Source organism: Magallana gigas, chromosome 4, assembly GCF_963853765.1.
Source record: "Magallana gigas chromosome 4, xbMagGiga1.1, whole genome shotgun sequence".
Classification (NCBI taxonomy): domain Eukaryota; kingdom Metazoa; phylum Mollusca; class Bivalvia; order Ostreida; family Ostreidae; genus Magallana; species Magallana gigas.
Genome location: NC_088856.1, coordinates 45592168 through 45608321, shown reverse-complemented (window position 1 = coordinate 45608321; position 16154 = coordinate 45592168). Strand labels below are relative to the sequence as shown.

General features: G+C 32.5%; 2 protein-coding genes across 2 annotated transcripts; both read left to right on the top strand.

The window, feature by feature from the left end:
- The first annotated feature begins 3830 nt into the window (after positions 1-3830).
- On the top strand, positions 3831-6430 carry LOC105323607 (uncharacterized). Its single transcript, XM_011422674.4, has 3 exons — positions 3831-4154; positions 5645-5785; positions 6179-6430. Exons 1-3 carry the CDS (start codon positions 3953-3955, stop codon positions 6340-6342), a joined length of 507 nt encoding a protein of 168 aa, XP_011420976.3. The 5' UTR covers positions 3831-3952; the 3' UTR covers positions 6343-6430.
- Positions 6431-13237: 6807 nt separating this feature from the next.
- On the top strand, positions 13238-15813 carry LOC105323608 (protein draper). The gene is made up of 3 exons (XM_011422676.4): positions 13238-13537; positions 14578-14718; positions 15545-15813. The coding sequence occupies exons 1-3, from the start codon at positions 13312-13314 to the stop codon at positions 15712-15714; spliced, it is 537 nt and encodes a 178-aa protein (XP_011420978.1). The 5' UTR covers positions 13238-13311; the 3' UTR covers positions 15715-15813.
- Positions 15814-16154: the final 341 nt, after the last annotated feature.

Sequence of the window (16154 nt, the reverse complement as noted above, 5' to 3'; positions counted from 1 at the left end):
ACACGCTATAATTTGCGTCAATTTTGAATAAAGGGGAAAATGTATGTGTTTGATTACTAATAAAAGTTACCTTTATTCTGTTAATTATAATGCTCAATTCGATCACGTAACAAATATATCAAATATTAAACAATAAAAAATATTTATTTTCCTGCCAGGAAAGTAATGCCTCCTCGTGAATATCAATCTATCACGTGATATCGACAGCTAAATTTAGCTTATCATACCAAAACTGGTGAAGGGTCAACATCTTCATAATTGTGATAGTTTCACAAAGGAAAGGATATTTTCAGTAAAGCATAAATTTGTCCGATATACGAGTACAAACAAAAGAAAAAAATACAAGCCTGTGAGTAGATATGAATACTTCCTTTAAAAAAATGACGTAGACCTGTGTTTTTCCCCTATGTGCTATTTATAGATCCTATAAGTGTTAATGCAGAAGTAAGGGTATCGTGAATGGCAAGCGTATTTTACTCATTATACATGTATGTATTTCAAATTAACAACTGTTAAGCATATTAAAAATCAAGTTGGATATTTAATTAGGCAAACAATAACGACCACCTAGTTCTCCGCGGACATGCGCAATGAGGTCGGTTTGCTCTTCCTTCATCAATATTCATGAAAAGGTATATTTTCCTGGCAGAAAAATAAACAATTAAAAATCTATATCTTTGTAACGAGATGGAATTCACCCTTGTAATTTACAGATTAAGGATAACTTTTATAAGAAGACAAGCACATGCGTTTTCACTGTCATTCAAAATTGACGCAAATTATAGCGTGTATAGCTTTAACATCTACTGCTGTGTTAATTATGTACTGGAGTTTGAAGCCACCAGTAAAACAAGGCTTTTTTTAAACTTTGACTTAAATATTACTTTTATAGTCACTACATGTGTTCAACTTCATAGTGTATTGAAATCATAATTAAATAATTATAGTTCAAATTATTAGTATTTGTTTGATTTCTTCAACCAATCAATATTCATGCCAAATTTTAGGAATAAATTTAGGAAAATTATCATGTCTGTTCGGGGCACAATATTTTCAAAGTGGCTTGTGACATGGGTCAGAAATAAAACAAATGGACATTTTAGGTCCCCATTCTTATTTCAAAGTAGTTTTTGGATGATTGACATTACTAGTATTTCAGGTGCCAACACAAGTATCAAGATTGTATAGTGTAAAATTCATTCTATTGCATATACTTTTATATACAAATGCGGCACAAAAATTGTGGCAATGTGTCCTTTGCCTTCCTCATGTATTGGCCTTTGTATATTTAACAATTCATTTTCATAAAACTGTTTTATACAACAACATGTTAAGATTTGAAATTTATTCAATAGTATATTGGTACATGTATTAGGAAATGAAAATTAAATAACAAATAACATCTTTTTCACTGCTTTGCTTGATTCTAAAATGATAAAAAAAAACCCATAGATGAATCAAAATTGGTCAATAAAAACAAAATGACTATAAACTTTATCACATTAACAGATTATATAGTATTACAAAATGTAAAATAATATCAAAAGCAATGCTTAATGCTTAAACATAGTTAAAATTTATCCTTTGAATTCAAAGGTGAGGGATCAACTCTTACCAATGGCCTTCTTTTTGAGTTAATGCCACTGGATATTTTTGGAAAAATCAAGAAAAAACCCATTAAATTTTTCACTACGACTGAGATTTTCTTATTTGTAAAAATATTACAAATAACAAATCACTTTAAAAGATATCAGCAACAATTTAAAAAAAAAATATTCGAGTCCGAATTTCCTCTATCAGTTTTAAAATCCTTTACCACTTTTGATCCAATTTTACAAAAATTTGAATGATGATATTACAAAAACATTTATAGTATTGAACAACTTACATTGCCTTTATTCTCTCGACATAAAATATATTCGAGGTCAATGATCAAAATTTTGAGATATGGTGTATTTTATCCTTTTTAAGCATTTTTCAATATTATTGCTATTCGTGTTATACGATTATTTTAATGAATAAGTGATGTAAAACCAACAGAAATATGCAAAATTATATAAACAAAAATATGAAACCTTAATTTTTAATAATAGAGTACTGCCAAAATTGTTTAAGCGGAAACCAAAATCTGCAAAAATTTAGTCCGAATTTCTTCTGTTTGGCTAAAAGTCTATTTTTGTTTAAGCCTTATTCCATAATAAAGTAAAAATATTGAATATTATGCCAATAATAATTCATTTCATAAATACCTTTTGTGCTTAGAACAAATTTTAGTCATTAAATTGAACTTTTTAACAATCCAAACTCTAACCCTGAGTTAACAACAACCTTAATTATTGTTTAAGGGGGAGGCTTCATATTTAAGTTTTAGAACTTGTGCCCAATTCCATTGTATTTATATTACAATCAAATAAGTTCGAATCAGTATGAAAGAATTTAGAATTTGCATTTAAACCACTTTATGTTTAATGGAAGATTCAAGAAGCTAGCAATTTAAATGCTCATTTATTTAAGGATTTTTTAACTGCTGATAGTCAATGTACAAACTGTGGGTCTGAATCTGAAGATAATATACATTTTTTTCTTGAGTGTCCAAGATACACTCAACAAAGAGTTTAACTTTTTAATCAATTTAATGATATTAGTGTACCTTTTCATATTAACTATATTCTTTATGGTAGTTCTGAATTTTCATACAACTTAAATTGTAAAATTGTTTCTTATGTTCATAGTTATATTATTGCTTCTAAGCGTTTTTGATTTTTTTTTTCTTTCTTCAAATGGGCTGGATCATGACACCAATATTCTATGTCTGTCTGTCGGTATGAATGAATGAGGTGATGGGTTTATAAATGTAGGAATGAATGTGTTGATGTACAGTTGTGTATATGTAAAACAACAGGTTAATTTATCATCATATGACAAAAGTCAAGCTTATTATTTATTATCCAATTATCCTTTGTCTTGTATACAAATATATCACTCTGTAAACTGGTAAATTATACTACATACTATATACTATATTCTATTACTTTATAACACCACTTCTTGACTTTGTATTTGGAGAGGGTTTATATAGGCTTTGCCTGTTGCCTAATCCATTTGATTACTCAATAAAATATGTTTAAATTGAAGATTCATTTGCTTCGAGCTTCGAGGTAAAATGGATAACACTCAATATCACCTATACATATCGATAAAAAAAGTTTTGGGTGAGGTATTACTAGTTATTCAATTACAATAGTCGGTTTATCAGCATCAGTTATACAAATACTTTCTACCCTGAGCGGCATCTAATATACACATGCAATTTTCTATGAGCAAATGTATAAACATCTATTTAAACACTTCTATATCATATCTATAAAATAATTGTATTCGGAAATCATTACGTCAAATAGGTTCGAACATACCTTGAGACCAAAGAGAGCAATATCATTTTTCCAAGTTATCATTTTTAAGTTTGCATGTGTAAACGACGCACAAAAATTTGGTGTAAATCCACACTTGCAGTTGTTGCTCAACACAAATTATATTCTATCTAACCCTCTCTCACACTTTTGTTGGCTTATGGAATTTTTCACGCTTCATGCTACCAACCAAAATATTCATTTGTTTCAGTTCCTTGAATTGATGTCGATGCCAAGTTAGCTTTCTATATAGTAGAGTGTGTTATGAATAGAAAATATAGCCTGAATATCTAACAAAACAACTTCAAATTCGTGTCGGTGTTATTCCTATTACCTTGACATTCCTATTGGGTTTCCAATTCGGGGTTTGGTAAAGAAATGCGTGCGCATTATTTGTTAACGAGGTAGGGTGGATTGCGGTACAAAATAACAGTTAGTCATGACAAAGCTACTGCTATAAAAGGGCCATGTACAGCACGATAGGCAGGCACATCGGCATCCGATCGTCTTGAGGCAAGTTGTCATCCAGAGAGAAAAAAAACATGGAAGGGCTACGACTGTTTTTACTTTTTGCAGTACTTTGCGTACAAGCCAAATATTCTTTGGCTTTCAAAACTTGCGCTGCTAATGCCGAATGTCCCGATAATGCGAAATGCGTATCCCTCAAGTGTAAATGCGACGCTGGCTTCGATCTCCTGGATCTGCCCTACACTGCGGCTTCTGCGGCAGTGCCTGCTTGCAGAGGTATGTTGTGAGCAATTGATATGATAAGCAATGGGTAATCTTAAGAGGGCTAAATATATCGCCATGCTTATTTATTTGGGTATATCTACCTCCTGTAGATGAAAAGCTCTGCATAAAAATATAGGGAAATGTCCATATTTTAATTCCATAATGAATTTAAAAAATCAATTATAAAAGTTTAAGGTAGATTTGTCGGGTACTTGCCGATTACTCAGCCTCTTTAATTAGGTGTGATAAATTTAATTTGTTGTAAAAAAAAATTATTTTACGCGCTTACTTAATCAATTACACGATTTTAACGTTTTGTTTTAAATTGCAGCAAATTAAAATCGCAAGCGGCGACCTATTACTGTTATTTCATATAACTAACGACTGTCGAAACAAAAAAAGCGAAATTTTAAAATTCGGGAGCGAAAGTTCTTGCCATTTAACACGGATGATTATTCCTTGCCTTTCATTAGGAATATAAACTTTCGCATGAGGTGTAATTATGAATACTATAACTGTAGCCTACAGATTCTAAGGGTTGTCTTTTTCGTCACCTATTGGTCATTTAATTAAAAAAAACCATTATGATATACAACAAAAACCATTTAAAAACGATATAAGGCAAAAAAAAAAATGCACGGCTAGCTGCTTGATAATGTTCAATCATTTACCCGACATGTCACTCCGTAATATACAGAGAGAGATAATAACGAATTTTCACAAGGAAAGGATTTGCCAACGGGTTTATTTACAGTTGCTTTATTGGTAGGTTTGCTCAGAGGTAAAAGAAATGGCTCTCTACGCCAAATGCCCTGGGCTCGAGTCCAAAGTCAGACTCGACTTTTCCCTATCCCCCTGTTAAATACGGAAATTTAGTATTAATAGTTAGTATGAAGTCCTGACATATTTCTCTGTATAGTTGATCAAATGTGGACCATTTTCATCCTGGTAGTCATGTTGTTTGCAGTGATAGTCCCCGTCTTCTAACCTGACAAGAAAGAAAGTTTTGAATATGACAAATATTGACAATTCTCTCGTAAATGAGAATCGGTATTAATGTTAAAACTCAGAGCTACATGTATTTTATGAATACGAATAATGAAGCAAAATATGATGCAAAAAAAAAAAAATAATCATAATATTGGGGGAGAACTCATCATGCTTCGTAAATTATATATCATAAATAACCTTATTATTTCTTATCATTGTGAAAAACATTATCATATTTACATCTACTGTGAATATGATAAATTTTAGATAAATTATATATAAAATGTCCATATTGAATAACAAAATACAACTAAATGATAAAAGCCCCAGGGTTTTCTAAAAAAAAAATGTTTGCACAAAGGTAAAACATAATTTATTTCCGGTATCCTTTATATTAAGCGATTAAGCCTGTAGAGCTTAAAGGTTGTGAAAAAAAATGAACTCGTTCGATAAATATTCTTTACATTCATATGAAAGAAGTCTGCCATGTACCTCTTTGTAAACATTTTCAGATTTGGGAGTTTGTAGTGAAACTGACAATTCCAAGACTGACTGTGGAACAAACGGACACTGCATCACATACGTGGACGATTATGGAGCAGTTAAAACTGTCTGTAAATGCAAGCCTGGCTACTATGGCGTCAACTGTGACAGTAAGCAAAATTTAGAAATTATAACTAAAACACTGCATCTTTCATGTTATTTTTTTGTTTTTGAAAATACAAATTTGAATATATATTTGACGTCTCTAACGTTTTCGTCTTGCATCAAAATTGAAAACACTGCAAAGAATGCATTTGATGACAAAAAGTCACTGTAATAGTCAGAAAGCCTATGTAAAAGTTATCTGCTACATTGTTCTATTTAATAAACCTCAGAATAAAGCGGTCAGATAGACATTTCTAAAAACAAATGGCCCTTTTTAAAGCTATATACTACATAGTTTAATTTATTACACCTCAAAATAAAGCGATCCGTAGGAAATTATAGAAACCGTTTTCACCTTAAAGATGATTTATCTCGCAGCTAAAATTTTTCAATTTCAGAAACTACACCGGTTTATACCACACCAACAACCAGTCGCCCATACGTGACCACTACAAGGAAAACAGTCAACTTCGGGGCCATCATCCCAGCCATTGGAGGGGGGATCCTTCTGCTGGCTCTACTCGCGGGAGGGGCTGCTGCCCTGACTTCCTCATCTGGATAAAAACCACTCCACATTGATCCTCCACCAACTGAACGAATGTTCTTTTCTGTCAATGAAATTTAATAAATCACGAGATGAAAAAAAATCATATATGTTCTTTTCTTTCTGGCAGTAAACAGGCATTTGATTTTAAAGGAGTTATTAAATATCTGTGCAATATGTTTTCGATGACTTAATATAGGAAAAAAGGTTTTGATTGTGAGATAGGTTAAGGTATTGAATGGTCAATAGCATTAAAGGGGCATGGTCGTGATTTTCATCAAATTTTGTTTTTCTGTTTATATTGTTTACAATGCTTGAGTGAAGCATTTCTAATGAACAATCAAAATTTGGGTGTCAGTCGTATAGTTTTAAGCAAGATACAGGGCTTACAATTCTTTGTTATGTAAACAAGGCTCGTAGTGCCATGTTTTTGTCAACAATAATTCCATATACCGTGATATGTACTTCTTTAAGCTGACTTGTTCAATCTGCTGATTCGTACTGATCATAAAGTAAAGTATAAAGTATATTTGCAGGTGTTTCCCTTGACTTTTGTTTAAGAAATTAAAAAAAATCTCTTGACTTCCTCACGTACACATGTATGAAGGTATTTGTTTAGGTTTCGTTGAAATTGAAAAAAAAATGAAACAAATTTTACCAGATTTATGAGGTTAAAGGTCCTGCTCATGCCTTGGCATTCTAGTCCGTTACATGTATCCATAAGATAAGATAGATTGATGCGTCATGTTGTAAATTTTGAATTTACTGTGGCAGTAAATACAAAATTTATAAGTTGTCATGTTGTAAATTTTGTATTTACTGCCACCCGGTAAATTCAAAATTTACAACATGACAGTCGTATGTGAGACACCTCGATACGAAGTGAATTATTGATGCGGATGGGGGAAATAAAGTGTCGTTCACAATGTTATATCTCATTATTCTGTTTTTTCTCGACTCCCTAAAATTAGTGCATTTAAAAAATGTCTTTTACTATCAATTTAAAGGAATTACTGTTATATCGTTTATTCTGTTAACTCTATTAAGTTGAAAAATACCAAAAAAATAAAAATAAAAATAATAAAATAAATTACAGTTTATTGTTGATGCAATATCTCAAGGTCGATCTACACACGGTTCGTCAAATGCAAAACTGAATACTGTAGATTCCTTATTTTATGCGAGTACTTAATTCCTAATTCCGCGATTCCCCCGTTTTGTGTTACATGTATATACTTTGCGAGAGTATAAAATTGCGAGTGCCGAACTTTTATCACAGTTTCATTTAGCTTTTACATCTGTCCGAAAAATAAAAGCAAATATTTTGAAATCCCCGAGATGTGCTCGATCAAGCGATATTAATTCCTCGCGTCTATTTAGGAATTTAAGAGGAGTGACACAGTTTTACACTTCATGTTTTGGTTTGAAAGATTTAGGCCTATCCAATTAAGTTACACTCTCCAACAAAATTTATATAACAAGAACATGGAGCATCCCCTTGCGAAATAAAATATTGTGCGGGGAAATGCAAGATTTAGGAATATACATGTAGTTTAAGAAATAAAATACCTTTATTCCTAAAAGCACTTTGAATTATTTCGTTTATTCCTATCCCCAGGGCCGCTCTGAGGTGTATTTATTGGGGGTGGGGGTGGGGGGGGGTGTATAAAACATGGTTGTACAATCAGTTCCTCCCATTACTAGCTAATCACACCTGAAATGTTTTGAACTTTTGAAAATTAGTTTTATTCTCTTTATTCACTGACATACATTACGCAACAAGTTGCGCAAGGGGATAATGAGCTATTGTTAGGACACTATCAAGCGTTCAATTTGTTGTGTATATATTTAAAATGGACAACAGTTGAACATTTAATTCTACAAGTATAAATATTCCGCTCATTAACAATAATTTAGCAATCCTTAACACATCATACTCGTATTATACCGTAACATTTTAACGTAATTTTTCCCCACACATACATTTTAAGGATGTGCTTTTAACAAGAATACAATCAACCATCTACTTTTTCTACCGCAAAAAGAAAGATAACTTCAAACACTTTCCTGTACTGTAGAAAAACGCTGACACAACTACGAAAGCCCAGAAGACTCACTCGAGATTCAAAATACGAGATTCAAAATACGAGATTTGAGATTCGATATTTGAAATTCAATATCTAAATTAACCATTCAAATCATCTATGTGAAAAACTGCAAGAAAGGCAAGTATATTCATTGTAGAAAAAAACGGTCATTTGACCTTTAAAATGACGTAAAATTGTACAAAATTCAAACGTAATGTCAGGCGTATTGATACGTTTTTGACGTTAGTCTTACTATGACGTAGGCAACATTCTTTATAAGATATAAAATAATTATTTAGCCAATCAGAAAGCGCGTTACAACCAGAATTAAATTATTTCAATTTACAGGGATACTTAATTAGACATGTAGTACCATACATATTAAATGTGAACAGTATATTTTCCCCTCTATTTTTCATTTTTTTATTGAGTTGAGGAATGTTAAATCATTTAAATGATGTCCTTTTTCAAATACTGATTCCGACTGTTTGAAAGTCATTAACTTTTTTATTGGTTGTTGACAAAAAATAGAGACGCGTGACCATCCAATGAGAAAAATACACAGAGTTTGATTGACAGGTTCAGTCAGCTACAGGTACGTGTTACCCAATGTCTGAGTGCTGATTGTACACAGTCGAAAAGTTTCAGTTTTCGATGTAAAAAAAAGAAACCAATAATTACATGTTCATTACGACTTGACAGTATCACAAAGCGCTGATTCAATTTTTACTAAATAAGTCTTATGATAAGTATATACGTTAAGTGTTTTGTTAATCACAAACTATTCCGGGAAGTCTTAAACTCGGGCGCCATTTAGGAAGAATTTAATAATTGAATTAATAAATGAGAAATGTTCCGAATGAAATCTGATGAAACGTTTCACACGAGTCCATCTTCGCTAGCCAAGGGTTTACCTTGCTTTGCTCGAGACACTTTGCCCAAAACGCTAGCTGCACACTTTGCCCGAAACGTTCAACAGTTTACACGAAACGCTAAATGGTTTACACGAAACGCTAAACGGTTTACACGAAACGATTTTCGCATGAATCTTGGTGTAGTAGTACGTTTCAGGGTCTGTATTTATTCAAATAAATACATGCAAATATAAAAAAGTCATGTACGAAGATAGGATATTTTCTGAGCTAATGAAACATTTTTTATAACTTATATCTATTCATATTTAACGAGGCCGGGTCTAATTTGTTCTGCCCTAGATTTTTGAACGAAATTTTTTACATGAATTTCTACTGATATAATCATTATTTTAAAATTTAAAAATAAGATATTTACCACATCGTTTCTTTATGGGGTCATTTCAAAGTTTGTTTATTTTTAACTTATGGGATTTTGCTTGAAATGTATAAATTTTGCACATTTTTTTTAAACTTCTGCCATAGGGATTTCTTTTTCTGTTCTACATATTAATTAAAGTTATTGCTTAAAGGCATCAAATGGTCAAATAAAAAAAACCTTTTACCCCCTGGTTTGTTCCAGGGGTCTTACCAAAGTTGTTTTTTGTATGCCCAATTTCCCAGATTTGTCAGATAATGACTTTTTTTTAATTTGACAATGGCGGAAATGGTGATCTTTATAGTATTATTAAAACATAACTATATAACATCACATATTAAGGGTCATTAGTAAAAAATACATGGTTACTGTCTTGAAATATGTGAATTAAGCTATATTTAGGTGGGTTAAGAAAACGTGACAGAGGGCTAGGCTTGCTGAACCCTCTTCACGTTTTCGACCCGAGCCCGAATTTAGCTTATACTTCCGAGACATTTATGTTTATTCCACAATATAATATCAATTTTACGCATCAAACGAGCTATTTTCAACAAATTTCGCTGAATATTTGAAACTATCACGCCATGGCGTTAACCAAGCAAAAAGATGACGTCACAATACAAATGAAACGCTGCGCGAAAGCGTGTGTACTCGATTTGTACTCGGCCTCGTTGAAATATTAATCATACGATCATGGAATTGAGATTAAAAAATGAGTTTTTTATGAGATCGGTAGACTTTTTATAGCCAGTACATAAAATATGTATATGTATTTAGTTTGATCCCATTAAATGGTTTAGCGCTTTAATTTTCAATATTTACATTTTCCAGTGTCTTTGCCTGGGATAACACTACGTATCGATTTTGTACTATAAAATCCATAACTTCAAATGACATATAATTGGGGTGCAGGCGGATATTAGAATATTTAATCGTACAATGGCTCAAAATTATATATATATATATATATATATATATATATATATATATATATATATATATATATATATATATATATATATATATAAGTAATAAGGAATCATTCTTTGAGTATTATGAGGTGATAATTTCAGTCGGGCGTGATCAAATCTAATAAAGCCAGAGGGGTTTTATGAAAGAATGACCCCTTATTCCTTTAGAAAACCGAAAATTTTAAAACAAAATTTCCAAAAATAATATTTCATGACAACTACATCAATCAACCCATTTTTGCAGTATATTTCTTAAATTGGTTTTAAAAAATCACTATTCTGATAAAAGTTAATGATTTATTTTTAATCCTGTTTCTCATAAAGATTTTAAGTTGCATGCGGTATTAATGGAATTACAAATGTTTGCAGCAAAGTAAACTGAATAAAATGCAGCTCAATATCAAATTACTTACCTTTTTAGGGAATGCAATTATCGGCATACCAATATAATTAAAAGATTTTACAACTAGAGAAAAAGAACATCGTGTCGTTACTTACAGGCAAACGATTCAGCTTTATTCTCCTATTTTTTGCTGATTGGAAAACCAAGTTTTAAAAATCTTACCACTAACCTTTCGATGCCTCAACTTCCAGGTGATTCTTCTCCGTATTTTAAAACATCATATGGTCATAAGGCTTATGAAAAATAAATATTTGGGTGTATTCATTTGGTTGATTGGAGAGCTGCAAGTCGTTAGAGTAATTTTGGAGATCTTCGGTAGATCTTCATCGTCTACTTTCTAAATACCTAGCAGACACTGCTGGTATCCTGTACCAGTACTGGGGGTATAGCATTAACGAACAAACCCCAGGTGTTTATTTGGAGAGGCGGTGTAAAGGTTGGAGACCTCTACAGGAGAGTGACCTGTAAGTCACACTTTGAAAATATTTGTTTACGAATAGCTAATTATTCAATGGCCCAACACGAATATTAATAATAATTTATTCAGTTATATAATAGAAATCAATATCCTGCTATGGTTGTTTTTGCGTCTTCTCATCTAACTATGAGTGAATGGTTATCGACTCTAGTCTTGAGTTCAAGCCCTAGTACTAACAAAACAGCGTACTAGAGAAGGGTAGGGCATATAAGTTACCTGACCACAATCCCTCATTATAATACAACACTCGTCAATAATTAAGTTTATTACATGTAGGCAAAGCTGCCAGGACCGATCGCTTGGTTTTCAAAAGACCGGGGCTGCGTTTTACAAAAGAACTTACGACTTACCACCAAATTAATGAATGTTTATTAATCACAAACTAATCAATATTTTATTGTAGTAGTTGTAAAATATAATTATGGAAATCAAAATAGGTGTGAATAAATGGTTTGATATAAATATTATAAACAAAGACCGTTCCATGAGACTGAAAATATTTACGACTCTGTCGTAAGTTCTTTTGTCAAACTGGGAGTTTGTTTATTTTGACACCAATGATTTATATAATAAAAAATGAATCCGCACTAACGTTTTGTTTTTCATATAGATATTTGTAATATATAAAACGAATTCTTTGCTCACTTGAAGAATATAACCATATTATTTATAGGTTTGAAATTAAACTGATTCACATTGGTAACTAATACAATTTTCAGTAAAGTGAAAAACAGTACATATTTGTTTGTATAATGATTTTCGAAAGTTATTTGACATTGTACTCAAAACCGAGTAGCCAAAGATATACTCGGGAGAACTACGGGGTAAATCTTTATAAGGTATCTTTTTAATGTCAAGATCTAGTAAATGAAAGGTGCCTACATGTTTATGAAATTCAAGATAGAAATTCTTTCAATGATGTTTCATATCAATACCTTTGTTTAATAGTGTGTACTGGAGCTTAAAGTTTTGGTAAACGCAATGAAATATCATGTTTTAAACAAACATTTTCTATGAAATATGAAAGATAAAATGAACAATTTTTTTTACTAAAGAAATATATCTAGACTGTGTACAGTCTCTCACAAAATGGCATTAAACAAGCTCTTGACATCCTATTTAAAATGATGTCAAATTGAATACAGGTATCGGAATTACTTTTCCCGTGATTAAATAGAGAATGTCAAAAATTGTTTTATTTTCTACATAATTCCTTTAAAACTGTAAAATACGGGAAAAGATTCATGAACTCACAACCTCTAGAACCTACGCTCCTGGCAGATAGCGGCCACGACTCTAACCACTCGGTGATCTAGGCATATATCCATATACAAGTAAATTTTAATCATTTTAAAAATCATTATAGAAATAATAATTTTTATTGGAACTCTATTAAGAGGAGATACAAAAAAGATGCTCGAGGAACGTGTCGTCTGACCTTAATTTGTTTTCTTTGAGTGTGGATTGAAATTATAAAGTATTCCTTGAACGTATTATTTTTTTTCATGCTACATCTGCTGCGTAAATATTCGTGTTCTAGTTAATTGCAAAGAAGGCTGGGTACATGCGCGCGCAGAGCAGTGCTGACGTGTAAATGTAGTCACCTTCATATGCAAATATCGAAAAAAAAACAACTAATGAGGGGAAAGTTTCTACCCTCCTATACATATATAAGGGCAGAACGATATGATGGCATCGGCGCATTGTCAACCGACCGTCTTATAAATATTTTGCAAGAGAGCAGGTAACGAATACATAATGCAAGGCCTACGGTTGCTTCTACTAAGCGCGATAATTTGCGTGCAAGTAAAATACTCTTGCTCAGTAAAGGAGTTCTTCAAGGATTGTGCTGACAATAATGACTGCCCAGACGATTCATCATGCATATCCATAGGTACCAACAGACAGTGTCAATGTGACAACGGTTATGACGCCATTGATTTGCCAGTCACCTCCGGGGGAGAACCCGTGACAGTTTGCAAAGGTAAGTGAAGAGATTATAAACAGCAGTCTAAGGGCAGGCACGTGACATTTTTTTAAAATTCAAATAAAGGACGGGGGATAAGACTCAAATTCCGACAAACAAAATTAATTTTAAAAAAGCAAAAAAAAACCAAACAAACAAACAAAAAAACAAAAACAAAACAAAAAACAAAACAACTAAATTTGCTAATATATAATTATAGATAAATACTAGTTAAATAAATAAGTCTCAATATTCAATCGATTTTTTTCTTTGTTCAACAATGAGCACACAAATTTTTCTACGCCTCAATTTTTCACAAAGTGTTTTTCTGAGTAACGGATTACGTATGAATCATTTATAAGTTTACATAAAACCAAAAAGATAATCATTTGCGTCAATTAATTTTGAACTCAGATACGCTGTATGGGGGGCAAACTAAATCGACGTCACCCATAAGTAAAATTGAATCACACTTATGCTGTGTGTTGGCGAATCGAATCATATCAATACCATTTATTCCCATTTGAATTGAATGATTTATCCATGCCATGAAAAGGCAAATGAGATCATATTTTTAATTTTTATCATTTATACCCAAATTATATATATAGTAAAACTCGGTTATAACGAAGTCCTGGGGACCAATGGATTAACTTCGTTATATCCGCAATTCGTTATATCCTAATAACGAATTCGTAATAACATCTAAGGCGAATTCACTTTATACATGTTTTCTTTCACCAGACTATTATAATAATTTTTGCTCATTGAGGCTTAGAATAAAAATACATTACTTTGATACCTTTAATGATCGGATTGTGAGTCGAAAATTTTATATGAAAACTTTTTTAAACTGTAAAGAAATTCGTTATTAATCGTTATTATTCATCTCTACGGGACTCAAAATCAGTTCGCTATATCCGTAATTTTGTTATATCCGAATTCGTTATAACCGCAAAATATGGGCAAATTGAATCAATATATCTCCACCTCTCAGTATCACTTGATGCCACTGTAATATACTGGGAAAATGAATTAAAAGTATATGTTTCTTTCAGATCTGGGCCCCTGTAGCCCATTTGACGGTGTTGAGACGGACTGCGGTATTAATGGAGACTGTGTAGCGTTCCGGAACGATTACGGAGGCATGCTGGCCGCCTGTAGATGCAAAAATGGTTACTTTGGCCGCAGCTGTGACAGTAAGATCAAATTCATAACGCAATCATTATGTAAGATTAATCTTTATTTGAACTTGGACTATGGGCAGTTGTGTCAAACGGCATTGTGACGTAGGCCTGTCTATTTCGCTACTGGCCACTCAGCCATGGCTTTTTGAGATCAACATGATCTGTCTCGTTACGCAACCACTGTATATTTCGCTTGAAAAAACCGTCATTTTAACTAGACAGATACTTACGTTCAACTGAAAGTCCATGGCCTTGTTAGCGTGGTTCTATTTAGTGAATCATCGAAAGCTAAATCAGGTTGTCAGAAGGAAACACAGACGATGAAAGGAGGCTGAACGTTCAACAAAATAGCCGTCTGATATACGTTTATTCTTTAGAAATTGTTTTTAGGCTATAAACTGTTAATTAGTAAAGAAAAATTGACACTTTTTTCCCTCTAATTTTTGAGCATTTTCTTATATACTCATAAAGAGCTCTTCTTCTTTAGGAGATCTAATTGGTCTAAAATTGGCTCAACCATTCATGCAGCCGTCTTAAAATGACAAAGATGGATTTGAAGTTATCGGGAAAAGTTGATTGAGATTATGCATTTATTTGAAAAAATAGCGTTCCTTCTATTCATCTTGTTTGTTTTATGATTCTTTGCAACGTCAATATTTATAGCAAGTCATGAAAACATGTACTAAGTACGGACACACTATGGCAAAAAAAAAAAAATATCAGTATTGTCAAAATGGATTGCCTTTTTAATATGAAGTCGTTTCATTTTATTTGAGGAGTACTAGTTTACGATGAACTTAAAAAAACACCCTTTATTTTTTCCTTATAATCCTATCAGGAACTGGACCTTCCACCTACTTACCCCCCTACACGACCCGGCGACCATATGTAACCACCAGAAGACCGGGATCAAACATCGGGGCCATCATCCCAGCCATTGGAGGGGGAGTCCTTCTGCTGGCTCTACTCGCCGGAGGGGCCGCCGCCCTGGCTTCCTCCACTGGCTAGATGCCCAACTCAAGAAAGATCACTCTGCTAGAATTTGCAACAAATTATTAGAATGTTTAATCTAACTGCAAATGAAGTTTAAATAAACGATGAAAAGTACTCCAGTTTTATCTTTGGTAAAAAAAAAGTTATGTGTTATGAAGAGCTGCATACAGCTAAAATGATGTTTTAGGGGCGAAACATGAAGATACTACTAACTTTACTTTTTAAATAGTTCCTGTTTGGGAGGGTAACTGTTGAAATTGACACCCCGAGAAAACCATTGTCAATCGACGCGAAGCGGAGGTTGACAATGGTTTTCGAGGGTTGTCAATTTCAACAGTTACCCTCCCAAACAGGCACTATTTATTTTATTATACTGAATGTCTTATTTTTAAAGAAAATTTTACTGCTTTTATATAGAAATGAAGTAAATTCTACGGCGAACCTAACGCGCATAA

Coding starts and splice junctions, on each gene's coding strand:
- LOC105323607 (XM_011422674.4), top strand. CDS start 3,953: ATGGAAGGGCTACGACTGTTTTTACTTTTTGCAGTACTTTGCGTACAA. Junction 4,155..5,644: donor GGCAGTGCCTGCTTGCAGAG/GTATGTTGTGAG, acceptor AAACATTTTCAG/ATTTGGGAGTTTGTAGTGAA. Junction 5,786..6,178: donor CTATGGCGTCAACTGTGACA/GTAAGCAAAATT, acceptor TTTCAATTTCAG/AAACTACACCGGTTTATACC.
- LOC105323608 (XM_011422676.4), top strand. CDS start 13,312: ATGCAAGGCCTACGGTTGCTTCTACTAAGCGCGATAATTTGCGTGCAA. Junction 13,538..14,577: donor ACCCGTGACAGTTTGCAAAG/GTAAGTGAAGAG, acceptor TGTTTCTTTCAG/ATCTGGGCCCCTGTAGCCCA. Junction 14,719..15,544: donor CTTTGGCCGCAGCTGTGACA/GTAAGATCAAAT, acceptor TAATCCTATCAG/GAACTGGACCTTCCACCTAC.